The sequence below is a fragment of the Oryzias latipes genome, chromosome 21, assembly GCF_053564925.1.
Source record: "Oryzias latipes strain Hd-rR chromosome 21, Olatipes_Hd-rR_3.1".
Taxonomy (NCBI): Eukaryota; Metazoa; Chordata; class Actinopteri; order Beloniformes; family Adrianichthyidae; genus Oryzias; species Oryzias latipes.
In genome coordinates, this window is record NC_136257.1 from 382,137 (window position 1) to 408,923 (window position 26,787).

The 26,787-nt window shown below is 44.5% G+C and overlaps 2 protein-coding genes and 2 long non-coding RNA genes across 10 annotated transcripts in view; 3 read left to right on the forward strand and 1 right to left on the reverse strand.

Annotated features, from left to right (window-relative positions):
• dgkg (diacylglycerol kinase, gamma) overlaps positions 1 to 26,787 on the reverse strand; it is a 208,322-nt gene that overhangs the window by 72,087 nt on the left and 109,448 nt on the right. For all 6 annotated transcript variants that reach the window (XR_013652859.1, XM_078939829.1, XM_078939828.1 and 3 more), the window contains exons 17-20: positions 25,311 to 25,396; positions 24,991 to 25,080; positions 22,920 to 23,080; positions 2,147 to 2,211 (exon numbers count right to left, since the gene is read on the reverse strand). Coding sequence is in view for 5 of the 6 variants with exons in the window: in XM_078939829.1 (XP_078795955.1) it covers positions 2,147 to 2,211; positions 22,920 to 23,080; positions 24,991 to 25,080; positions 25,311 to 25,396 (402 nt within the window). In the remaining variant the exon portion in view is untranslated. The remainder of the gene's footprint in view (positions 1 to 2,146; positions 2,212 to 22,919; positions 23,081 to 24,990; positions 25,081 to 25,310; positions 25,397 to 26,787) is intronic.
• Positions 5,895 to 13,627, forward strand: LOC144988823 (uncharacterized). Its single transcript, XM_078939831.1, has 2 exons — positions 5,895 to 10,234; positions 12,878 to 13,627. The coding sequence occupies exons 1-2, from the start codon at positions 9,019 to 9,021 to the stop codon at positions 13,435 to 13,437; spliced, it is 1,776 nt and encodes a 591-aa protein (XP_078795957.1). The 5' UTR covers positions 5,895 to 9,018; the 3' UTR covers positions 13,438 to 13,627.
• Positions 13,670 to 14,360, forward strand: LOC144988828 (uncharacterized). Its single transcript, XR_013652863.1, has 2 exons — positions 13,670 to 14,214; positions 14,329 to 14,360. It is a non-coding gene; the product is annotated as an uncharacterized LOC144988828 (long non-coding RNA).
• On the forward strand, positions 17,295 to 18,627 carry LOC144988827 (uncharacterized). Of its 2 annotated transcripts, none has more exons than XR_013652861.1 (3): positions 17,295 to 17,670; positions 17,782 to 17,980; positions 18,078 to 18,627. It is a non-coding gene; the product is annotated as an uncharacterized LOC144988827 (long non-coding RNA). The 2 variants fall into 2 exon arrangements; XR_013652862.1 differs by having other exon boundaries at positions 18,110 to 18,627.

Genomic DNA, 26,787 nt, shown 5'->3' on the forward strand with positions numbered 1-26,787 from the left:
AGAGTTCCTTAAGAAGTCTCCAGCTTGTTCAGAACGCAGCTGCTAGATTGTTAGCAGGAACTAGCAGAAGAGATCACATCACTCCTGTGTTGGTTTCACTTCACTGGATCCCAGTTGATTCTAGAATCCAGTTCAAGATCCTCCTGTTAACCTATAAGGCCTTACATGGAATGGCCCCGTCCTATATTAAGGACCTCATAGTCCCTTACCATCCAATCAGAACACTTCAGTCACTAAATGCAGGACTGCTTGTGGTTCCTAGAATTAGTAAAAGTACGGTTGGAGGTAGAGCGTTTAGCCACCAAGCCCCTGTCTTATGGAATAAACTCCCAGCTCATGGAAGAGAGGCCGACTCAGTTTCTACATTCAAAGTTAGACTGAAAACATTCCTCTTTGGACAGGCTTATTGTCAGACTAGTTAGTATTCAGAGATTATTTAACTTAATGTTAGTTTGTTTAAATTAAACTTAATAATAACTATTTCTTTTAAAAGGCTGCTAGAAGTTGAAGCTGGGGTAACTATGGTACACTGGGGTTCTGTCCTCTTTCCTTTTTTACTTCTACCCTTCCTCTCTCCTCTATTCTTGATCATAATTTATCATTTAGTTCTCCATGCCTCTGTTTGGTGCAGTGCGATTCATGTATTGTCCCTCTTTTCCTCTCCCCTCCTGGGGAGTGGGAGTGCTTCCAGACTCCAGTTGGCTCATCCGTGCTCCAGTTCCTGACCGTTTACCTCGCCTTTGCTCCTGCTCCTACACCTGGCTGTGGTTCCTGTCTCCGGCTCGACTCGCGCCTTTGACTGTCCCGATAACCACGGCTGGATGAAGCTCGTCTGCTGGACTTTTATATATGTAGTTGTAGAGTTAGATACGTTAATTCTTCTCTAAGATTTCTGGTAAATCGCCTGTCCGTCCTGGGGGAGGATCCCTCCTTCATGTGGGCACCCCTGAGGTTTCTTCGTTTATCCGGTTTTTTGGGAGTTTTTCCTTACCGCGAAGGGGGGTCTAAGGGCAGGGATGCCAGTATAGCTTAGTCAGTTTGTTAGTTCATTTTAGTATTTTTCTATTGAACTCTTTGTATTCGTGATCCTTTTGATTTCATGTTTTACTTCGAAGCCCATCGAGACGACTGTTGTTGTGATTTTGGGCTATACAAATAAAATTGAATTGAATTGAATTGAATGAGATGCTCAGCAGGAGGAGGTGTTGAACCTCCACGCTCACATCAGCACAAAAATGCTCTCTGTACTGGATGAAGGTGACGGCTCCGGCAAGCTGATGTTTCTACGTTTGTCTTTGAAGAGTCACTGCAGATGCTAATATGAGACACAAACTTCAGCCAGAAATGTTCAACTTTTTGGTGATCCCTGAGCCTCTTGGAGTTTGTGACGGCTGTTAAGAAAAACAGGAAAACTCTGAGATGAGGTGCAGTTCGGAAGGGACCTTCCTCTGCAGGACAGTCCTGTGGACCCTTCATCTGGTTTGATCTTCACATAGACTCACATCAGGAGACAACCAAAGCACCTGGAAAAAACCTGCAGTCTGAACAACTGCAAACTTGAGCCCCTAGAAAAAAGGAAGATGAAAAGCGGCGGGTCCTGGAACTCATAAAGCTGTGGTTCTCCTCCACTCATTGGTCCGTTGAATGACTGTCTGCATTCCTACTGAAGTGAACTGCACCAGAGTTCATCTGTAAGTGAACAGAGACCCTGGTTCTCAGGAGGAACAAAGTTAGTCCAAACTAGAGTTCTGGTGGACAAGACCAGGACCAGACCTGACAGTCCAGCCGTTGTCATCTAAAAACCACTTCTCTATGAAATAATCGACAAATTTCTCAATTTACTTCAGACGATCCTCTGCTTTTTATGCTTCATTTTCCCTAAATCAATTTGAATGATGATGTGTGGATTTGCCCTCCCAAAGGCCGTATTTAAGCCCCAGATTTCCAAAGATTCAAGCCGCCAATATGGGTGTCAGTGTTCAAAGCTGCAGCTGGACAGCTGTGTGCCATCTTTGGGCACAAGCCAGGTCAACGCTGCCGACCCACGGATCCCCCTCCGCAGCAGCTTCCCTGTCACTGATCTCTGGAGGAGACGGCCTATGCAGGTTTGGGGTGGGGCTCCCACCAACAGACAAAATCTACTAACCTGCTGTTGAATTTTTCTGGGTGCTTTTCCCGCATCAGATGGAAGCGGTGGGCGATGGAGGCGTCCTGCACACAGAACACAGACCATCAGCTGCATGCCAACATCAGTAAACCCCATCACACTTCCACGCAGCAGCTAATGCTGTGTAGCATGGACAGACTGGAACAGATCCAATCCACCAGCCCCATAATGCCCCATAATGTCTGCCTGGTAACAGTGTGTGCAGTGGTAGTAAAATGCACTTTAATCTAGAATTAGGAAAATGTGATCCCAGCGTCACCCTTACAGCGTCATGTCTTTACATGTGTGTACAGTCCATGGTTGGAACGGCAGAGAGCTGAGACCACACGCTGCCCTCATGTGTTTAACCCTCAGTGTGACCTCTCCACCCCTAACAGCTGTCCTACAAACATGTCTGCCAGGTCAAAGTATGAAAGTGATTTCATCTGAATCATTTATCACCTGAAAGTCTGATGGTCCCAGAAACAGTCCCCTAAGAAAACATATTCAAATCTGTGCGAAACAAAAAAAAAGAGTTTAAATTTAACCTAAACCTAAGTTTAGGTTTCATTCACAAAACCTCCCCAGTTAAACCCTTGAGTCCGATTTAAAATTCAGCTTGAGCTCAAGAGAATTTCTTATTTTTCATAAGCCCTTCTTCTTTCATCTACAAATGGAGGGTAAACCAGTGAAAAGGGGGAATACTGCCACCTTTAGGTAGGAACTGTCACAACCTGATCATTGTGAAAAGTCTGAGTCTGAACAGGGAGACATCTAACACACATGGCTACATATAGCTCCGTGGGACTCAGAGACACACAATGTGCACGTATGCCAGCATGTGATCAGCTGTTCTGCCTTTATTTGACCTCTGTGTGAGGTTAGCCAGAGCCACGTCTGCTGGACCGTCCACAGATAAACGGCTGCTGCACGCAGCAAACCAGTTCAGGATTGATTAAATGTCAAAGGGGTCTCATGGTCAGTGTAGCCTCCAGTCCTGTGTGGGGTTGGGAGCAACTCCAGCATGTCACTGTGATGGAGGACACATGAGGCAGATGATGTCATGGTGAAGATAACCAGACCAGTCCGGCTTTTAAAAGGGCTAGACGGAGGAAGGGACAGTGTCTTATGAAACAAGGCCATGTTGTTTTTACTGGGATAAATAAGTTGCATAAGATCAAACACAGAAGGGGTTAATGTCGTCTCACACAACCAAACTGAGTGTGCCTTAGTGATTTTATATAATTAAAAATGAATCAATTCACTTTAGTTGGTTGGAAAGCACAAGTCAACAGTGAAGGTTGCCTAAAGCAGGGAAGCCTTTGCTGTGTGGTCTGTCCTCAGGTCTGATCACAGGCTGTGCCCCAATTCCTTCACTATATCCCTTGTGCTCTCTTATGGGGTCCAGATGACCCCACCCTTCCATTGACGTGTTCTCCCTACCATGACAAAGGTGGATAAAGGTGGAAAGATTTCATGTAATCCATGGACACCAGTGAAGATCACAAATCATTGAAGAAAAAAGGTTCAGAGCACTGTCTAGTGGGTCTAGATGACCCAACGTAAACGTGCCTTGGATAGCACAAGGGCAAAAGGTTGTTCAGCCATTTTCTTTTTTTTCTTTTTATTTTATTTTTTTAACTTGTCCTGTCCAACAGCTGGGCAGACAGATGAGAGCTGAGGGCCTCTTGTGTTGGACATATTTTATTTTAACAAGAGGGGTTATTAATCTTCAGACAAACCAAAGGTATGTCTGAATAAACCCCTTTTGGAATTGAGGCCAAACTTTATTAATTTCAATCATGTTTGAAAATCTTTGGTGTTGGACCGGACGGAAAAGGAAAGAGGGGAAGAAGAGAGAGGGACGTTAGAGAGGGGAGGGTGATAGTGGGAGGTGGGGGGGGATAAGACCATAATGCAGCATAGAGCAGACAGGTTTACTGGTTGTTTATCATTACGGTACGGTTCAAATGTAGTACAAAAAGGGCGGGGCCTGTCCGAATCTACAATTCCAAAAGTGGCCTAGAAATTTCCCACAAGGCTCTGCGAAAAAGTGTGCATCGAGGCTCACTAGATTTTTGAACATAGACCACAGTGAACAAAACTGTAAAAACAAATGTATGTAAACTTTTCTTTGTAGCCCTTGTTCTATCCCAGGCACTTTAACATTGGGAGTGGGGTCATCTAGACCCACTAGACAGTGCTCTGAACCTTTTCTCTTCAATGATTTGTGATCTTCACTGGTGTCCATGGATTACATGAAATCTTTCCACCTTTATCCACCTTTGTCATGGTAGGGGGAACACGTCAATGGAAGGGGGGGGGCCCTCATCTAAGATAACATGTCCTCTTTCGGCTTCTCCCATCAGGGGTCGCCACAGCGAAACAACCTCTCCTACGAGGAAGAGTCACATGGTTAACTTGGCAAGGTTTTACGCCGGATGCCCTTCCTGACGCAACCCTCTCAATTTAACCGGGCTTGGGACCAGCACAGAAGCAGAGAAGGGAATAGGGAGCAGCCCAGATGTTTCACGGACGGAAGGCGCCACAAACCAGCACGAGCTCATCCAGCTCTCATCTCATCTAAGATAACACAAGGGTTACTAAACCATCTGCGGTTTTATCTGTATTTATAAATCCAACACAGTAGATTCATAAACATGTGTCATAAAATGTTCATATTGATTAGATTTTCCCTTTGTAGAATCGGTCATGTCATACGTGCCATTTAGAAAAGAAGAAATGAATAGTGGACATGGTGTCCGGATTGCTTTTATTCAGTCCACTAGATAGTTTTTTAGCAGTTAGAGATGATGGAGGGAATTCAGACACAGCACCAGTTTTAACTACTTTCATATCAATTCCATCACAATCAATGATCACTGCAAAACAGTAGCTGCGTTTCTGTTGAAAATGAAACGGCACAAATTGGATTTGGGCTAATAAATTTGCCTAAAGGGAACATGAAAATAAGAATAAAATACACATTTATTTAAAAAAGGTTTTTGCTCTTGGAGGTGATTTTTGAGGCTAATCGAATTTGACACATTTCCCAAAACTGCAATGGAAGCACTTCTTTCAAATGAAATGAGTCACATGACCAACAATTGGATGGCGATGAAATTCTTGGTACTGACGCTGCAGAACGAACACCACCAGAGTTCCCACAGTGTCCTGCAGATCATGTGGAATTGTTGGATCCACAGTTCCTCTGGAAAATCCCCAACCACCATTTTCTAAAAAGGCTTAATTCGTAGCCCCCCCTCATGTAAGGAACTCCCCGCTCTATAAGACGCCGACGTCTCCTATGATAGACGATGATGAAGCTAGTCCCGTGGCAGAAATGTAAATGGATCTGCCGTCAATCAATCATTGTTCACATCAATCACCATGTTTTTGAACGACTTATTGTGAGAATTTGTTTATGCTTTTTTCTACAAAATTATGAATTAATAGAAACTGTGTCATTGTGAAATTGTGTTTTTTCAACATGCCTAGAAATTGGACAAAGTTTTGTGCATATTTATGATGGAAACGCAACCATTGTGGGCTTTCTGGAAGCGTTGTGTTGTCAACTTGGCAGAGGTTGACAGGTGGAACAGACAGCTGGCTGGCAGCTCGCCCTTCCATGCAGGTGTTTCTCTGCAAACAGATGGGCAGCTGCGGTTCAACATGTCTGTCCTCATCACCCACAGAACCAGGAGCTGGTTCAGCTGCAGAAGCAGATCTCACAGTACCAGCTAACGTCAGAAGCTAGAGCTGCATCTGCTGCTTTAGCTTAGCCCACAACATGAAACTTCACCTGTGATGAGAGACATCGTAGACCACTAACTGCACTCACTTCCAGAAACATTAGTTCTGCCAAAGGAACACAGCTGTGTTTTTGTGCAGCGAAAGCAGCACAGCAGGTAATCATAAGCAAAGCTCCCAGAACATAAAAGTGTTGGGGGGGGGGGGGGTGAAGGAAGCACCCAGGCGCAGAGAGGAGGAGGGGGCAGGAGCTTCCAGACAAAAAGGGATCTTTAATAACTAAAAAAAAACTAAATAAAATACCTCTGCAGCATGCAGGCAAACTTGAAACTTGAACTACTACAACATTGGAACTCCAGAACCGACTATGGAGCAGCACAGGAGGAAGGGAATGACAGGACTTAAGTACATTCAAGACTGACGAGACACAGGTGGAAACAATGAGGGCAGATGGGGACCAAAAGAAAAACTCAAAACAACAACAACACAACAGGAAAACCTACAAAATAAAACAGGAAGTGAACTCCAACTATGACGGAACAAAATAGAACAAAAACACAAAAGCATAGAAACTAAAACCATAACAAAAGGATGACTTTATGTCACTACATCATCTGTCATATCTCCAACACAGCAGGGAGTCTGAAGAAACCCAAAACAGGTGACTTTCATCTGTACCTGTGTAACAGGCCGTGATCTGTTCATTTTAATTACACAAAATATTGACTGTCTCTAAGTTTCTTTCCCCCCTTGTATTCTGTGTTGGGTTTTGTAGCCCCTCCTTAATGTGTTCTTCTTCGTGGTTTTCTCTTTATAAGGTTGGCGCTTTCTTTCCCTCTCTCCTTTTTGTTTTACTGTCCAGCGGGAGAGGTGGGTGTCCTGTAATGTTAGCCATATGAATCCTCATTTTATGTTAATTATTGTGCCATATACTGTTATTATTTGGAATCGGTTGTGAAAAACATAAAAACCTTTGTAGATGTTAACTGTTTATTTCAGAATAAGAATTTCCTGTTCATGTTCTGTGCTCCCTCTACCTCTCACCCTCATGTAGGAGCTAATACGGGATGCTAACACCGTAATTTCTATTTTCTTTTTGGAATATTGCCAGATACGCAATAAACGGAGGTGGTCTCCAAGGGTGCTGATGTGTCCCGAGATCTTTTGACTTCCTAAACACAACGCAGAAGTGATCGGGTTACACTTGGTGCCGTTAGACCCGTCCTATCGCGGATCAGCAATCTCTGTCGCCATCACCGTCTCTGCATGATCCAGACCACCTCGCAGGCGGCTAACAGCGGCAGTTTGTAACGGTTGAACTGTTCCCTGCACATTGACTTACAGGTTTTTCAACAGCCCGTTGAATAAGGGCGCAATTTTACCTGTGCTCTGACTGACAGGTGTTTTTTTTTTTGTTTGTTTGTTTTTTGTTTTTTTACATGCGTCGGCTTGCTTATTGTCAAGTATGTTGTTACATGGCAATCAACATTTCTGATTTTTTTTCATGAGTTAATAAGAAACAGTTTTTTCCTCCCATTCTTTTTCTGTTTTTAAGTACTGTGGCTGCACCAACACAGCATACTTTCTGTTGAGGTGATTGATATTTGTGGGACCCTGAAACCGGAAAATATGTCTGAACAAAAGTTTACCAGTCATCAGATTTGTTCTGGTTTGGGGAGGGGTCAGCCCTTGCTTTCATTTGGGAGGGGAAGATTTATGAGGCCCAGCAACTTTCATTGTGTCACAGAACAGTCAGAAATTTCTCCTCCTCTAATCCCTGCTGCAACTTCCACACCTGTTGCAAATGCCCCCCCTAGTCCCACCCAAGTTATTACAGTTGAAACGCTCAGCACTGTAATTAGCGACTTGGCAAAACAGATTGGGGACAATATCACAGCAAATCTCAGTGTGATGCAGCACAACAAACCTGTCCAATCACAACCCGCCGAGAGACAACCCTCAGAACACAATGAACAGTTAAGAGTGGTGATCCAGCCGGAAGCTAAAGCACCACCGTATTTTAGGGGTGACCAAACAGATACCTTTTCTATTGATGAGTGGGAAGATATGATGAGATGTTACTTGTCCAGACTGAATTGTGGATCTCAACAAGCATTTGACTTAGTGATGTCCAGACTGATGGGCAAGGCCAGGGATGTAGTGAAAGTGTCTCTGCGCTGCCATCCCACACTGAGTGATGCTGAATTGATGGATGTTGTTTTTGACATTTTGAAGCGCAACTTCAGTGAGCTAACATTCTCTGATCTTCCAATGAAGGACTTCTATAATACATTGCCATTTCTTGGTGAAGACGCAATGGATTATTGGATCCGCCTTAACAAAGCTATGGATGTTGCCATTGAGTGCCTTCGCAGGCGAGGCAGACTTGTGGAAAACCCAAGTGCTGAGGTTGTCATGATGTTTATTAACCACTGTCCTGACGCCCGCCTTGCACTGTCTTTTCAGTTAAAAGACCCTCACGAATGGACAGCAGCTGAAGTACAGAAGAAATTGGACAGCTATTTAGGCAAAATCAAAAGCTCAGTCCCTCAGTCAAAACATGGTTTGAGTCAAACCATTCCCAGTCAGAATGCCCTGAGTTTTACCTGTCAGTCTCAGCTTGATTCTAATGCAGTCGCTTTTCCTACAAAAGATCAACACTGTCATCCTTCGCAGGTTTCACAATCAACCAATGTCAATGGCCAACATCAGTCTGTTGGTGATGTTCGAACCCCTCAACACTCAACGGTGACTGCTGATTCTGCTGCTAATACATTCATTTCTTCACAGCCCATAATTGAACATGCCACCCAACAAATGGTGAACATGTTTGATAAAGTTCTGTCACTGTGTACTTCTTCTCTTACAACTGATCGTCGGAGACAACAGCAAAATGGCCGTCCACATGGTCAGCAGAAATTTGAACATTTCCCATGCAAGGTCTGTAGTTCAAAAGACCACACTACCCACGCTCATTGCAGACTATTTAGACTATGCCTCAACTGCTTTGGTTCAGGACATGTGAAACGTGACTGTACATTGGTGGCTCAGAAACCACCAACAGTAGTTCCCTCTTCTAGCACTGATTTAAACTAGCAAGCCCATGTGAAGAGAGGGGCAGCATGGGTCACACGGGAAATACCCTCAGAAATACAGTAGACCCTTACGCAGTATATGTGAACTGTTGTGAGTCATTGTCAGACAAGAAGACTGTGATTTTTGTTGGATCACAACGAGTAGATCAGGCCTGTGAGTTGTTCTACACCCCCGTGTCTGTTGGAAACAGAGCCGTTTTGAGAGGAATGCTTGATTCAGGGAGCATGTCATGCACAATAAGTGAAGAGGCAGAAAGCAAACTACAGTCTTTTGGTGTTGTACTTACTCTCAAATCTGTCCCCGAAAATGTGGTTATGGTTGGTTGTGGTGGCCTGCTAACACGCCCAAAATGCATCTACAATTTGGATCTTGAAGTCTATGGTTTTCGATTTGAAGTGCCAACTTTTGTGGTGCCAGGACAGAGGGATGAACTGATCATTGGTACCAATGTACTCCGTCCAGTTATACAGAAAATGAAGTGTGACCCAAAATATTGGGAGCTGATATCATCAAGGACTTCAGACCCAGGATGCGATGAGTTTCTCCAGCTTCTCAGTTGCACCTCACGATGGTCTGGCTCCGAGCAACCAGACAAGATTGGATCTGTGAAGTTGAGACAAGCTGTCACTTTACTGCCACAGAAGGAATATGTGGTGTGGGGGAAACTGCCATCTTCTACTCCAGTGTCACCAGGGTGCACTGTGATTGTAGAACCATCTTCAACTCGTTCAGCCCCAAAAAGCATCCTTGTTGGTCGAGTTGTGACACCCATGTGGGGTGACCACTGGATCCCAATGAAGGTTCTCAATCCCACACTCAAACCCATAACACTACGTCGAAACACCAAGATTGCTGATGTATTTTCCTGCGTAGCTGTTGAAGATATGACTTTCTATCAGGGTTTGTGCAAAAGTGTGTCTGACTTTTCAGGAGTGCCCACTGTAACACCAGATCCAACATTTGACCCCGTGAAGCTCCTTGCTGAAAGAGGTTTGGGGGACATCGATGTCCAGAGCTGTGAAGTGTCAGATGAATGTAAGAGGAAACTTGCACATCTCCTGTTGACATACCAAGATGTATTTTCCAGAGACAAACTCGACTGCGGTGAGGCTAAGGATTTTGTCCACCGCATTCATCTCACTGATGATCGTCCATTCCGCCTCCCATATCGACGCGTACCACCAGCCCATTATCAGCAGCTGCGTGAAGTGCTTTCTGACATGGAAATCAAGGGCATTATCAGTAAGTCAGTCAGCGAGTATGCTTCACCTCTAGTAATTGTCTGGAAAAAGTCAGGTGATTTAAGGATATGTACTGACTTTCGTTGGCTGAATGCCAAGACCGTCAAGGATGCTCATCCCTTGCCTCATCAGGCTGACTGCCTGGCTGCACTTGGTGGTAACATCCTTTTTAGCACCATGGATCTGACATCAGGATTTTACAACATTCCACTTCATGAGTCTGACAGACACTACACTGCTTTTACAACCCCTCTTGGTCTTTATGAATACAACCGCCTACCACAAGGTCTATGCAACAGTCCTGCTTCTTTTATGAGGATGATGCTCAGTATCTTTGGTGACCTGAACTTCTCCAAGCTCCTCTGTTACTTGGATGATCTCCTGATTTTTGCACCTACAGAAGATGAAGCCTTGATGAGATTGCAGATTGTTTTCAATCGTCTGAGAGCTAATAATCTTAAACTGTCACAGAAGAAATGTCACTTTCTTCGGAGCTCTGTGAGATTTTTGGGACATGTAATAGATGCTGATGGAGTCTCGGTTGACCAGGAAAAGGTCAAGGTTATTTCTGCCTTTGTGAAGAACGATCTCATGAACCCTGATGGCTGCACCCCATCTCAGCAGAAAATCAGATCATTTCTTGGGATGGTACTGTTTTACCAACACTTTATTCCTGGTTGCTCACGTATTGCGAAACCTCTTTATGCTTTGACAGCAGGACAAAAGAGAAAAGCAAAGGGGCGTGGCAAAGCTGGAACCTATCGTACACTCACCCCTCAAGATTGGACACCTGCTTGTGAGAGAGCATTTGAGGGGCTTAAAACTGCGCTACTGAACTGTGTGATGTTGTCCCACCCGGATTTTGACTCCCCCTTTATTCTCTCAACTGACGCATCTATGGATGGGTTGGGTGCTGTTTTATCCCAAGTTCCACCTGGTGAATTGAAAGCTAGGCCTGTAGCCTTTGCCAGCAAGTCCCTCAGTCGCAGTCAGACCAAATATCCTGCACACAGACTTGAGTTTTTGGCATTGAAGTGGGCAGTGTGTGATAAGTTTTCCCACTGGCTAAAAGGTCATAGCTTTACAGTTTGGACTGATAACAATCCACTAACTTACATCCTCACTAAGCCCAAACTTGATGCTTGTGAGCAGCGCTGGGTCTCTAAACTTGCCCCATACTCTTTTGACATCAAATACATTCCTGGGAAACAGAATGTAGTGGCAGATGCTTTGAGCAGAACTCCCTTTGTGACCCCATTAGCACAGCGCATTTTGGCAGAGCCATATTCTGAGCTTTTGGAACAGGTTTGTGAAATGAATGGTGATGTAGTGCAAGACTCATTTCATTTAACCTGTCAAACACAGCTGTTAGACAGTTTGTCTGTTGCCAACAATGCCGACATGTCCATGTCACAAGAGGACGTTTCATCTGTTTTGACTTCTCTGATTGATTGGGATTCTGCTTCCAGGCAGCGTGCAACATATCTGGCTAACCATTTGACAACACTTGAAAAAACAGACCTGAACATCTCCACTGTCTTTGACCTTGCCGACTTACGTTCTAGACAAGAACAGGATCCTGTTGTTTCAAGGGTGTCTTTCTATGTTGAACGTAAGCAGCGCCCATCAAGGCGAGAACGTTGTAATGAGAGCCGACAAACATTGAAACTACTCAAGCAATGGGAAAAACTTGCCTTTCTAAATGGTATTCTCTACAGAGTGACAAAAGATGCAATAACAAAAAAGAAGAGGTTCCAGTTTGTCGTCCCTGGTTCTTTAATAGCTGCAGTGTTGCGCGGTGTTCATGACGATGCAGGTCACCAAGGACAGCCACGAACATTATCACTTGCCCGTCAGCGGTTTTTCTGGCATGACATGGAGAAGGATGTGCGAGGGCATGTCAGGAACTGCCACAGGTGTGTCCTCAGTAAGACCCCAGAACCTTCAGTAAGAGCCCCTTTAGAGAGCATTAAGACCAGTGCTCCACTAGAACTTGTGTGCATTGACTTCTGGTCAGCAGAAGACCACAACAATAAATCACTGGATGTTCTCGTTATTACCGATCATTTCACAAAGCTTGCACATGCTTTTCCATGTCAAAATCAGACTGCTAAGTGTGTTGCCAAGAAGTTGTGGCACTGCTTCTTTTGCATTTATGGTTTTCCAGAACGTATTCACTCAGATCAGGGGGCCAATTTTGAGAGTGAACTTATGACAGAACTCCTTCAGTTGAGCGGTGTTTCTAAGTCTCGCACTTCACCTTATCACCCTATGGGTAATGGGACGACAGAGAGATTCAATCGCACTCTGGGGAGCATGTTGAGGTCTCTTCCTCCAAGATCAAAGCAAAAATGGCCACAGATGATTCAGACTCTGACATTTGTTTATAACTGCACCAGCCATGAGACCACAGGTTTTGCTCCTTTCTATCTAATGTTTGGTAGAGTCCCAAGGCTACCAGTCGACCACATGTTTAAAAGTGTTCTAAAGGACGACAACATTTGTGACTACAATGTTTATGTCAAAACACTTGTTGACGACCTGCGTTCGGCGATGCTTCATGCACAGCGCAATATTGCAAAGGAGCAAAAACATCAGTCTGACCAATATAACAAGAGAGTGAAGGGTCTGCCTCTTTCTCCAGGTGATCGGGTGCTGGTTGCAAATAAAAATGCCAGAGGCAGACGGAAACTATCGGATAGATGGGAACCCATCATCTACACAGTTGTAGCGTCTAAACCCGCAATTCACATTTACAGGATCAGGGATGCCCATGGAAATGAGCGAGTGGTGCACCGGAATCTCCTTCTTGACATCAACTTCTTACCATTGATGGTTGATATAGATAACAATGCATCCTGCTCTGTCAGTGAAACTGCAAACACTGCTCAAGAGGGCGCAGCATTATCGGTTGTGGATGCGGAGGCTGGAACAGTTGAATCTTCTTTGGCTGAGTCTCTGACCTGGCCTAGTGAGTCTGCTGATGACCGTACATCAGAGTGGGTCAGACAATTCCCCACATCTGTGCCTGACAATGTCACATCACCTGGAGTGCAATCTTGTGATGATTCAGTCCACCCTATTTCATGTCCTTCAGAGCCGCATATCGTAGAGCAACCGACAACTAGATTTGGGAGGGTTATTGAACCAGTTTGCCGGCTTATTGACTCTATGGCTCAGATAGAAATACTTTTGGACGTATGAAACATACAGTTTTTTTACATGCATAGGTTTTCTGAATGCATGAAAAACTCGTGTTTGACAGAATTCCTTGTATTTTTATTTGTTTTTCTTGGATGCTTTTCTTTTTTAGTAAGGGAACCTGGAAATCTGTAATTTGTGTAGCTAAACGTTAAGGTGTAAAAGGCACCTTATAATGTCTGGAGTTTTTATTTTTGGGAGTGCTATGACTCTAGCACATCTCAGGTCTCTAACCTTTAATTAGGTAGCATGTTGCTGATTTGTTTGGCTCAGTTTATTGATTCCTCAGACCAAAGTCACGTATGCTTTTGTAAATATATTTGTATTTTGTGTAATTCTAAGGGGGTGAGTGTAACAGGACGTGATCTGTTCATTTTAATTACACAAAATATTGACTGTCTCTAAGTTTCTTTCCCCCCTTGTATTCTGTGTTGGGTTTTGTAGCCCCTCCTTAATGTGTTCTTCTTCGTGGTTTTCTCTTTATAAGGTTGGCGCTTTCTTTCCCTCTCTCCTTTTTGTTTTACTGTCCAGCGGGAGAGGTGGGTGTCCTGTAATGTTAGCCATATGAATCCTCATTTTATGTTAATTATTGTGCCATATACTGTTATTATTTGGAATCTGTTGTGAAAAACATAAAAACCTTTGTAGATGTTAACTGTTTATTTCAGAATAAGAATTTCCTGTTCATGTTCTGTGCTCCCTCTACCTCTCACCCTCATGTAGGAGCTAATACGGGATGCTAACACCGTAATTTCTATTTTCTTTTTGGAATATTGCCAGGTATGTGTTAGCGGGCCCTTTTTGTTTTACTGTCCAGCGGGAGAGGAGCTAATACGGGATGCTAACACCGTAATTTCTATTTTCTTTTTGGAATATTGCCAGGAATATTGCCAGATACGCAATAAACGGAGGTGGTCTCCAAGGGTGCTGATGTGTCCCGAGATCTTTTGACTTCCTAAACACAACGCAGAAGTGATCGGGTTACACTTGCAGAGGAGAAATATTGGGGTTTTGTAGTTCAGGTTGTTCTAGTGGAGGTGGCTGTGAGAAGGAAGACGGGGACGACAACAACAACAACGCTATCTGATTAATATCACGATACTGAGATAGACACAGCGGCAGAGTATTAGCCTAATATTTTGTGTTATATTGACATTTGTTATATTGGCATCTTCAAACTAAACCGATCGTCACAGAGAGCCTTCAAACTCTAATCTAGTCTAATCTAATCTAGTCTAATCTGTAGGAAATCTGAACCAGATTGGACATGACCATAGACTGCTTTCACGGTGTCTGATTTAGTTTCTGATTTAGTGTTTTTCAGTAGGTTCTGAAGTGTTTTCAAACTGTGAAAGTTTGTGACAGTAATCTTTTTCTTGGGCGGCACTGGCTCAGGTGTTTGAGCAGGTCAGACAATGATCGACGGGGCGGTGGTTCGATCCCCGCTTCCCCAAGTCAACCGTCGTTGTGTCCTTGAGCAAAACACTTCCCCCTCCCTGCCTCCAGTGTGTCTCCACTGGTGTGTGATTGTGTGTGAATGGCCCGGTGATGGTCAGAGGGGCCATAGCCATGAACTGGCAGCCACCCCCCGTCCGTCTGCCCCAGGGCAGCTATGGTACATCAGTAGTTACCATCCCCGAGTATGAATGAATAACGGACATATTGGAAGAACTCTGAGCATCTGGAAAAGACCAGATAAATCCAATCCATTATTGTATTTATTACTATTACAGCAACATCAAGATTTCTGCTAGAAGACAAGTCACTGCTGTGTTCTTAACATGTTCTTAACATGTTGATAAACCAAAACCATAAACCAAATTCTGCAACTAAGTTTAACGCAAAAAAGAAAATGAAACCAGTTTGTGTGGAATTCTCTATCTGCGAACCACCAAAACTATAACTGAACAGAAGCAAAGTTACACAGAGGTGTGGACCAAGATTTCTTCTGCTGGAGAGGTTTGCTCATAGATTCTATAAAGCATATGTTTTGAGTCCTTTTGCTCCTCATCACAACAATCAAAACATGAATAAAAATATACCCAGCCCCCCCCCCGTGACTGTGACAACCGACCAGGTGAGGAGACAGGTGGAAAAAATTAACCAACGAAAGGCTCCTGGCCCAGACGGCATCAGCCCCAGGATACTGAAGTCCTGTGCCACCCAGCTATCCACTCTTTTCCAGCGCCTCTTTAACCAGAGCCTCAGTCTGATGAAGGTCCCGGACACCTGGAAAACCGCATGTCTGGTTCCTGTTCCCAAGAAGACTTAACCCTCTGGACCTAGTGATTACCGTCCTGTTGCCCTCACGTCCCGTGCAGCTAAAGTGCTGGAGAGGATTTTGTTGTCCCACCTGAGACCTCTGGTGAAACCATCTCTGGACCCACTTCAGTTTGCCTATACCAGCCACGCCTGGGGGTGGAGGATGCTGTTATTTATCTGCTGCAACGTGCTCATTCTCACCTGGATGGAGGGGGGACACTGAGAGTCACATTCTTCGATTTCTCGAGTGCGTTCAACACCATCCAGCCCTGGTTACTGGAGAAGCTGCAGCGGATGGGTGTGGACGGCGCCTTGGTCTCCTGGATCATTGATTACTTGTCAGACAGGCCGCAGTTTGTCCGGCTGGGCGGTGTCCTGTCTGACGTGGTGACAAGCAGTGTGGGGGCCCCACAGGGAACTGTGCTCTCTCCCTTCCTGTTCACTTTGTACACCAGTGACTTCCAGTACAACTCAGAGTCTTGCCATCTTCAGAAGTTCTCTGATGACTCTGCTGTTGTTGGCTGCATTAATGGTGGGCGGGAGGAGGAGTACAGGGAACTGGTGGATAAATTTGTGAGATGGTCTGGAGAAAACAACCTGCTGCTGAATGTGGAAAAGACCAGAAGGATGGTGATGGACTTCAGGAAGAAACCACCAGCTTCCCAGCCTCTCAGCATCTTTGGCAAAGAGGTAGAGGAGTACAAGTACTTGGGAGTACCCATCGACCACAGACTGAGCTGGAAGAGCAACAGCACTGCTGTGTATAAGAAGGCCAGCAGCAGACTCCACTTCCTGAGGAGGCTAAGGTCCTTCAACGTCTGCAGCAAGATGCTTGAAATCTTTTACCAGTCTGTTGTGGCCAGCACTCTGTTCTTCTCAGTGGTCTGCTGGGGGGGCAGCATATCGGCTAGGGACAGTAATAGACTGAACAAACTGATCCGTAGAGCTGGCTCTGTAATCGGTTGTAAAATGGACACATTTGAATCTGTGATGGAGAGGAGGACTTTAAATGAGCTCATATCCATCATGGATTTTCCTGAGCATCCTCTCCATCCTGTACTGGATGGTCAGCGGAGCTCCTTCTCCAACAGGTTAAGGCAGCTTCGCTGTCACACAAACCGCTTCAGGAGATCTTTCATACCTCACTCCATTGGACTCTAGAACTTGTCATCCATGTGCAATACATAAAGTCATTTATGGTCCGTCTATTTTCTCTCTCCTGATGTGGCACGCAATACAACTGTTCTAATTCACTGATGTTTCTTTCCGATTGATTGTTCTGGTTCTCTGTTGTCGTCTATTGTGTGTATGTTTGTATCTTGAGCCCAACGCCGAATCTGCAACAACTGAATTTCCCAAGCTGGGATCAATAAAGTATCTTTTTCTTATCTTATCTATCCTATACAACAATCGGTGATTTTCACTCCTTCCAGCCTCGGGCAGCAGAAAATGTGCGTCTCCTCATGTTTATTTGTGTGTGGCTGGATACAGTGGTGCTGGCACAGCCTGAAGGTCAGAGGAAGTATCAGTGACAGGAAGTTAGCGTCTGCCAGGTTCAGGCCAGGTTACCTCAGTAATGAATGGTCATGCTGAGTGACAGCTGGCTGCTCTTAAAGGCAGAGGAGAAAATGTTCCAACGCATTGACTCACAAAAGAAACATGCAATAGAGTGCTGTAAAGACAGGAGTCTTCAGATTTACATGTCTTGAAATATGTATAGTATAAAGTTATGTATAGTATAAAGTTCTATGTTTGGCTGACCCCTATGTGATCATATCAACCTTAACAATAATTATACTCCGGTCCAAAGTCCGGAGTAAAATGTGGCCCGTGGTGAAGTTTGACCTCTTCCAAACGTAGAATTTATGTCACGTGTTAGGAATGTAACATTTTTTTCTGTTTTACACAGCTGCACGGTGGTCGGATGCTAAAGATGCTAAAGCTCTTGGCTCAACTGTTCTTCACAGCCTATTTGTGTGTATAGCACCTTTGTCTTCGTAAGGTCTTGTCAACATTCACTTGCAGTGTTTAGATTTTCCTATTTGTTTGGATAAAATCTATTTTACTTTCATCTGATCTATGAAGGGCTGCAGAGTTGTCTGGAGGGAACAATACCATGGATGGACAGGTCTAAAGTCCATGATAGCAGCACATAGTCTTCAAATGATGCTGGTACTGACCACTAATCCCTGACCAATACTGACCAAAAATATTGCCTATTTGCGAATTATTCAGAGCACCATTCAGAGCATGATGGGTCAAATCTGATGTGCGCTTCACTAAGGTGAGTTTCCTTGTGGAAACACGAGACAGCATCTTTAATAGCTGCTTACACAGTCTAGCATCTATCTCTCACATTTCTCCCATCAAATTCTTTCCAGGCTGAACTTGCCTCTCCATGTCTCTTTGTAAGGTTCCATCCCAAATCCAGCACCCCAAGACTGTACGCCAGCTACAGGGAAGTAGAATGAGGACTAATGAAACATCCAAGATGCATGAATACATCAAGCTGAAGGCCCCAACTGACAGTGTGCTCAGTGAATGTCTCAGGCAATGGAGAGCAGAGGATACAGTGCTGGCCGACAGATCCTCATGGGAGGACAAACCCCTGCATGGGATGTACCACCGGACCATAACTGAAGTGGCTGATATCAAGAAGTCCTACCAATGGCTAGAAAGGGCTGGCCTACAGGACAGCACCGAAGCGCTCATCCTGACAGCTCAGGAACAAGCCCTGAGCACCAGAGCAATAGAGGCTCAGATCTACCACACCAGACAAGACCCAAGGTGTAGATCTACCACACCAGACAAGACCCAAGGTGTAGGCTGTGCAAAGAGGCGCCTGAAACAATCCAGCACATAACTGCAGGGTGTAAGATGCTGGCAGGGAAAGCATACATGGAGCGCCACAATCAAGTGGCTGGAATAATATACAGGGACATCTGTGCAGAATATGAACTGGAAACCCCAAGGTCAAAATGGGAAACACCTCAGAAGGTGGTAGAGAATGAGAGGGCAAAGATCCTGATCCAGATCCAGATAGGATGGTAATGGAGAACCAACCAGACATTGTAGTGGTGGATAAAGAACAGAGGAAAGCCGTTGTGGTGGATGTGGCAGTGCCAAGCGATGGGAACATCAGGAAGAAGGAACATGAGAAACTGGAGAAATACCAGGGACTCAGAGAAGAACTGGAGAAAGCCTGGAAAGTGAAGGTGACAGTGGTGCCAGTGGTAATTGGAGCACTCGGGGCAGTAACCCCCAAGCTGGAGGAGTGGCTACAACAGATACCTGGAAAGACCTCAGACCTCTCAGTCCAGAAAAGAACACAGTGCTAGGAACAGCAAATACACATGTGGACAGAACTGTTAGAATCCTTCGGTTGATGAAAGAAAAACTCACAATGGACAAATAAATAACTTGAATCTGACAAAAGCCACAATAAATAAAAACTAGAGGAAGTTGAACCAATAATGTCAGACGTTGCTTTTTAGCCATCAACAGATTTATTTACAAAATTCAATCATGAAAAAGGCGTGATGGTGCCCCTAGGGTACCTCCAACCCCAGGTCTGGCTCAAGAGTTGGGCTTTGGTGATGCTAATCTGGGCAACGTAATGAGATCTTGACGTGTCCTTCTCATGATGGGGTTTTAAACCACTTTTTGTGTGGCTTGTCACATGTCTGACAGCTTGGTTGCTAGGGTTACTAGAAACTCTAGCTATAGCCACCACAGTGGTGGTTCTCAAAGGATAAAATACAGGTTTGATGTATGTATGAATAAGAGTCGTCCCTTGGTGTTGTGGTTTCATGCCGGTGCCAGAGTCCACTGAGCCGTGTTCTGGACTTTCTCTACAAGCTCAGGGTTTACTTAAACGTTGGCATGCATGGAAAAGAGCAATCTCAGCAGACAAACCAACTTTTGGCTTTTCCCATCAGGGGTCGCCACAGCGAAACAACCTCTCATTCGAGGATGAGTCACATGGTTAACTTGGCAATGTTTTACGCCGGATGCTCTTCCTGACGCAACCCTCTCAATTTTATCCGGGCTTGGTACCGGCACAGAAGCAGAGAAGGGAATAGGGAGCAACCCGGATTTGAACCCTGGTTTCACGGACGGAAGCGCCGCAAACCAGCACGAGCTAAACTGGCTCCCTAATCATGTACAACAATACAAAATAATAAATAAATGAATAAGTAATAAACAAAAGAGTCCCTGTAGGACTAAAGTAAAAAAAAATACATGTTTGAAAAGGGGATAGGCCGAAGCCAAAGCTTATTTAAGCCCATTCTTTTACACTCGACTATCCCTTTACTTCAGGGTCTTACAGAGTCAAATGCACTCAGCAACGATTTGTCTGATAGAACATTACTGTTGGATCATTGACCTGACCCTGCAGGAATACAGAAAATATATCAAATGTTGATCAAATGATACCAGGACCAAAACCTGTCAGGGAAATTGTTTCTTGTCTCAACAGGGATCTCTATGAAATTGGATTTTTAATTTCATGAAGGTCAAAAATAGCTTTGTCAGGAATTCAGGTGCAGTTTGACCACAAGTCACTTTAAACCTCAGTAACATCAAGTTAAGTATTGTTAAACTGTAATGACCTGAAACACAGCATCAGAGCATTGTAGCTTGTAAAAACGATCATGATGTCAGAATCCAGGCTGTACATTAACATTACAGTCCTCTTTACTGAACGAGGTAATCCAAAAGCATCATTTTTAAAATAAGGCTTTTAAAAGAGTTTTTCTGAAAGGTTCTTGGTGACTCCTGCTAGAGAAAGGATTTATGACTGCAGTAGTGTTCAGAGTCGGCCTTGCCAGCCTCCCGTCTCCACAGCAACCGAAGCGGTTGCAGCAGGGTTTGTGACAGGATGACAGGAAGCACGGGCCTTGTATGGTGTATAAATCCAATCTAAAGTCTTACAAACAGTGACATGGCTGGTGAGTCAGTCAGGTTTGCTCAGGTGTCGCCAGCTCTCTGCCATCTGTCACGGAGGCTCAGCTGTGAGGAAGGGCTGTGAGCACAGATACAGGAATCACATAAAAACTGCTAGTCCAGTTTAAGTTTGGAGTGTTCTGTTTTCAAATGTTGACCTCTATGAGATCAGAGACTACAATGATTCCTTTCTCAACCTGAACAGCAAAGCGGTCTCCTGACGCTGGTTCAGCCGGTTCAGCATCACATTAGCATCACCACAGGGAGGCATTGGGATCAGTGTGAACGAATGAACCGGTTACATACAAAACACGTGTAATGAGAGTCAAGATAAAACTTAGTCCAGATGAAAACAGGTTTTCAGTTTGACTGTTGGTTTGATTAAATGTAACAGTACATTGATCTGTAAAAACGTCAGACTTATTCTAAATAAACTCTAATATTTTCGCCTTGTTTCATCACATTTTCGTGCTTCTTCAGGCTCCGATTTTCACCGGGACTTGTTCCGGATTTCTTTCTTGGTTGGAATACAGCTTGGTTTTACTCCTCTGACTCCTGCCACAGGTATATCATTCTGGGATTATGATATACATTCATGAATAACAACTGTGGTACTGTTGACAAATTGAGAAATAAGCTAAGAAGGGTCTATTTCATAATTACTGGGTGACTGTGTTATAGTGACAGGCTTGATCAGATGGTCTATACTTTCTACATTTTTACAGTTTGATGTTCTTTAACTTGACTGCCCCCATATTCTGATCTTTATTAACTTTTATTCATGTATCATGCTGTCGTGCTGTAATACGAGTTAGATAAGCTGCAGTTAGAGTTGGATGGGGATGGTTCCATGCTCCTTTGTTGGCTCAGTGGTGTTCTGTTCTTCATCAACCACCCTTCACGCATAGGCTTAGATTCACCTGCACTTTACAGACCACGCCCCAACCTCTCACCCATGTAATTATGCAGTATGCTTCAGTGCTGCATTATTTCTTTCCGTCCTCCTCATGCGAACACGCTGACTCGGATGTCTCGTTGTGGAGATGCTGAAGTGACTGCATGTCAAACCTCAGAGCAGCTCTGTAATGCCTGGAAGACTTTGTTTGTCACCTCTCCATAAATACCCCCGAGGCCCTCATAAAGCATCTCCATCAGAATAGTATAAAAAGGTTGCTAAGCAACTGTCACCTGACAGCTTTGTCTTCCCTCCATTAAAGAAACAAATCGCCCATAGGAGCCAGAAGCTCATAAATGAATCTGTTAATTGTGTCCACAGAGACCAGATCCCTGTCATCTTCATCATTATATGGCAGCAACTAGTGTGTCTCAGTTGAACGATTTCTCCTCTAATGACACAAAGAACTGTTCATTTCCAGGTCCTTGTGTCTCACAAGTCACCTCCTCCTTCTGTAACATTCAGCTGCATTTCCACTGCAGAAGCATTCTTGGGGGTGTGGGTGGGGGGTAGCTTGTCTGAGTTCATGATCATCTCCACCTCACCCTGGACTAGAAGGCCATTTTCATTTCCACTTTCAGGTGTTTCTTCCATCTGCCGACGGTGTCGCCGTTTCTCATTTCACCCGTTTTTGTGCGTACGCCTGGGTCAGAGCGTGAAGGACCGCACATTTTCCCCTCAAGTTTGCTTTTTATAAATCTCAATTATTACGTAGAGAGTGGCGTACGCCTTCTTTTGTGCGTACGCAACGTTTATAAATGAGGCCCCAGATCCCTTCAAGTCTAGTGACTTCTCAGATCTGTAGTGTCCTTTCTGTAACCTACAGGGTGTGCTGCTTTTGGAGATCAGTTACGTCAAAGTGGATCTGGAGTGTTCAGGAGCCTGATGATCTCTGACACCCCCCAGTGGATTCTGAACAATCAACAAGTGAAGTTTGCTTCTCCTTCTTGCCACAGAAAAACAAGCCTCTAACGATGCTGAAATCTGAGCTTTGATTAAACCAAAATGTTAAATTTAAATTAAATTAAAACGTGGTTGACACTAATGGAAAATAAAGAAAACTTTAAAAAGTTTTGTACATCAAGCTGAAAAGATGTTTTTCTGCTGCTTTAAACATTCTTTTGACTGCATTAACTCTTCAACTATTTATGCAATTAACGTAATTCCAGCCGATTCTGCATATCTTGCATATATATAGAATGAATGTAGGTCAAAGGGCATGTGGTGACGGCTCTGGTGCTTTCTAGTTTGCATCAGCTTTGGGAATGGAAGGTGGGGGCTCAGTTATGAAGACCATGAGTTCTGTCAGGGATGTTCTCACCACTCCGATGGAGAAATAGTTGTTAACGATGCTGTTGGGGACGGGGTCACCATTCTCCTCCTGGTCACAGGGGACAATGTCAATGTGCCAGCGGTCCAGGACCACCTCTTCGCTGTGCTCGATGTCCCGCAGAACCTTTAGTAGGCTGCCGCCCTCATAACCTGCAAAACCAACCAGATCCATGAGCATGGATCATGCAAACAAGAAAGAGGACAGCAAAACAAATTTTGACTCCTGGGAGTTTTTAGCCTGAGTCACATGCACCTGTACGGGGTGGGGTGGGGGGAGTTTTGGGTTGTCCAAGTCTATGAAGGGTCGTAGAGGAGCGGCTGCATCTTAGGGGGCACAGGTGTCCCTTACTGTTCCCTTGAAGCTCGTAGGACCACCTGAAGGGACGTCATGAAGTGGACTGTACCATTAGCGTGTGCTAAGTGTATGTTGAAGTATTCGTGAGGCTGATGGAAGTTTCACGCACTTATGACATGAGGGTGATGCATGGAGTCCTAACGCCATACTCTAGTCATTAGTAAGGTGTGAGTACTGGCTCCTTACTGATCGCGTTAAACTGCTGGTGCACGGTATGTGCACGTGATGTGTAGGTGTCTATAGGACGCCTGTAGGATTTCCACACAAACTAAACCCTGACTTCCTAATTTCTACCAGTCAGACTGCATGAAAGGAGCCCGCACTTTTTACATGAACAGCACCAGGCTCTGTGCAGTCTGCAGGGTTTGGGCGCTTCAAAAATAAAAAATATGTACCACACGCCTGCGTCTCACCTATGTTCCCCTTTACTTACACTAACGTTATTACAAGTGTTCGCTGTGACCCGTCACCCGCAGCATGCCTGTAGAAACAAGCAGGCATGAATATTTTCTCTCTAAGGGTTCAACGAATGGTCTATGGCCAGCTGGGGTAGGAGGTAGAGCGGTCAACCTCTGATCAGAAAATCGCAGGTTCGATTTCCACCCTGGCTTCTCATTTGTATAGAATTGTCCTTCGGCACTGAACCCCAAGTTGCTCGTGGTGGTTACAGGTTGGCCCCAGTGTTCTGCAGTGGAGCATCCATCGGTGTATGAATGGGACTGTGACTGTAAGGTACCATGGGCCTTTGAGTAAGGTAGGAAAAGCCTATGCAAGTATACGCCATTCACAACCTCTGTCCTGTACAGGTTTGACCATATTCCCCTGCAGACAGCCCGCATCCACCTGTAAGGACAGTTGTGTTTGTGTGTAAACCTCTTTGAAGTGTTCAAACCTGCATTTAAATCCTCCAGAAAATTTTTCCAAACAGTCTTTGGACCACTGAGCTTCAGAACATTTGCTAGCTTCTGTTCAACATTCACAGTCCCGTTAAACCGAACCGTTAGGACAATAGGGACAGCTTAACGCACTGTAAACAACAACACAAGCTCAGAAACAAGCTTCTCTACGTGACAACACATGCTCTCAACGAGTGCAAGAAGCTAACCGCTCAATCTCTAAGCTCATAAGGGATCATTTATTGTTGAAATAGCGCAGGTCAAAAATGTTATAAATATTGTCTGTTATTAATTCTAAGCAATAGAAATCCTGTGCTAAGTGTACAAGTAGACGGGCTACAGAACAAGACTAAATAATGTTAAGGTCAAATAAAGTGTAAAAAAACTCAAAATCAGTAATAAATCATGTTGTTTCTATGTATTTATGCATGTTAAAACAACCCAATTGTGTTTGGTCAACTTAAATTCTAAAAGATAAAACAGATTAAAAGACTGAATCTTCTCTTCTGTTAATCAGTCAAAGAACATTACACTTTCAAATGACTTCTATTCTCTGTTCCAAAGCCAAAAAAGGTTTCAATCACATGAACTAAAGTTCAGAACAGGATTTCTGGAACCAAGTAAACATTTTGACACAGACAAGATAGTTTCATTTGAAACTTTTTATAAACTAAAGACTGAGGCGTTCTGTGCTGGGGGGGGGGTTGAAGATCTAAGGGTGGGGGTACCCCAGTGCCTCTCCTGCTGCCGCTGGAATGAACCCTTCCCTGTGATCACGCTAACAGAACATGCGTGGAGGTGGCGCTCACCTCCTCCCCAGCGTAAGCAGCGTGCCAAGTCGTTCCCTGTGCCCAGAGGGAGGATGGCCACCGGGGGATGTTTGCTGAAGTTGGCCTTTTCTGCAGAGGGGGGCACAGTCAAATGATTAGAACAGTTTTGCTCCGTGAGGCTCTGGTACCTCTGGCTGAGCAGCCGAGCTACCATGGGGGAAGTCAGATGGGAGATTTGGTGAATGTTTCCCCCAGAACACATCGAAAGCGGAGGGAAGTCAAGTGGAGGAAGCTCTAACTCTTTCTGTCATGATCACAGCAGACCCTGACAGCTGAGGTAATCAGAGTAATCAGAGTACCTATGCAGTCCAGTATCCAGCCCACCGTGCCGTCCCCTCCACATGCTAGGACCCGGAAATCAGGAACATCATGGAAAAAGTTGAGCCTGGGGGAACAGATCCATGAGATTTAAGCAGGACACAGCTGATCCTCAAAGGAAATGATTTCCACTCAGTTTGCTCACTGTCACGATAAGATGGTTAGAGCTTTCTGTCAGAATAATCCGTTGATTGTGTTTCGGGGGGATTTCTAAGCTCAGAATGATCTAATGAAGATGAGCTTAGAGGCCTGGGCCTGCAGACCTCTGCAGCTCTCTGCACTCCCTTACCCTGAGAGCGTGCACTCCGTGCTCTTCAGAGGGAGCTTTAATGTGTTTCAGACAGAGGTACAGCCACAAGCTTTCAGCTCTGTCCACATGCTCACCTGCATCTCCTCCTTGTTGGTAGAAAGGAGCAGGATTGGAGTGTTGAGAGTAAGAGTTTCTACCTGCAACGCAGGTGAAGTAAAAGCTCAACCATAACCTGATCATCTGTCTGTAAGCAAACCCGCTGAAGAAATTCAGTGTCTCTGTCAGCATCTTACTGCAACTAAAGGTTGAACACTTTCAAGAATCCAGAAAAGAAAACCTTTCTGCTTCCTTATCAGTGTGTGATATGTGTGTGTTATAAAGTTAGAGATGAGCTAATTCTTTTAAGAGTTCTGGTAAATCGCCTGTCCATCCTGGGGGAGGATCCCACTTCATGTGGACACCCCTGAGGTTTCCTTTTTTTTTCCGGACTCTGTTTTTTTAGGAGTTTTTCCTTACAGAGAAGGAGGGTCTAAGGCAGGGATGCCAGTTTAGTCCGTTTAGTTAGTACAGTTTGGAATGTTCCTATTGAATTCTATGAATTCTATGTATTCATGATCCTTTTTGTGTTTTCTTTACAATTATTGGTACAAAGCCCATTGAGACGGCTGTTGTTGTGATTTTGGGCTGTACAAGTAACATTGAACTGAATAAAAAGGCACATTTGGGCCTGGAGGGGTTTCTGCAGGACATCAGGAGTCTGATTCTTTCTTTCAAATTTCTGCTTTGACTCTTGTGTTTATTCACATTAGGTGAAACAGATGATTTAGTGAGCAGAACATCTCCAGTCATCACTGACTCGACTGAGGCTGGACCATCATCTGCAGGACCAAAGCTGTGGTCTTCTCAGAGCCGCATGTTTGTTTTTAAAATAAGTCATTTACCTGCAGGTTCCTACAATCCGGCTGCAGGTGAACCTGGATTTATCCCTGTAACCCTTGTTCTATCCTAGGCACTTTAACATTGGGAGTGGGGTCATCTAGACCCACTAGACAGAGCTCTGAACCTTTTTTCTTCAATGATTTGTGATCTTCACTGGTGTCCATGGATTACATGAAATCTTTCCACCTTTATCCACCTTTGTCATGGTAGGGAGAAGACCTCAATGGAAGGGGGGGCTAAAGGTGCTGTTTTCTTCTTAAAGAGGCCAA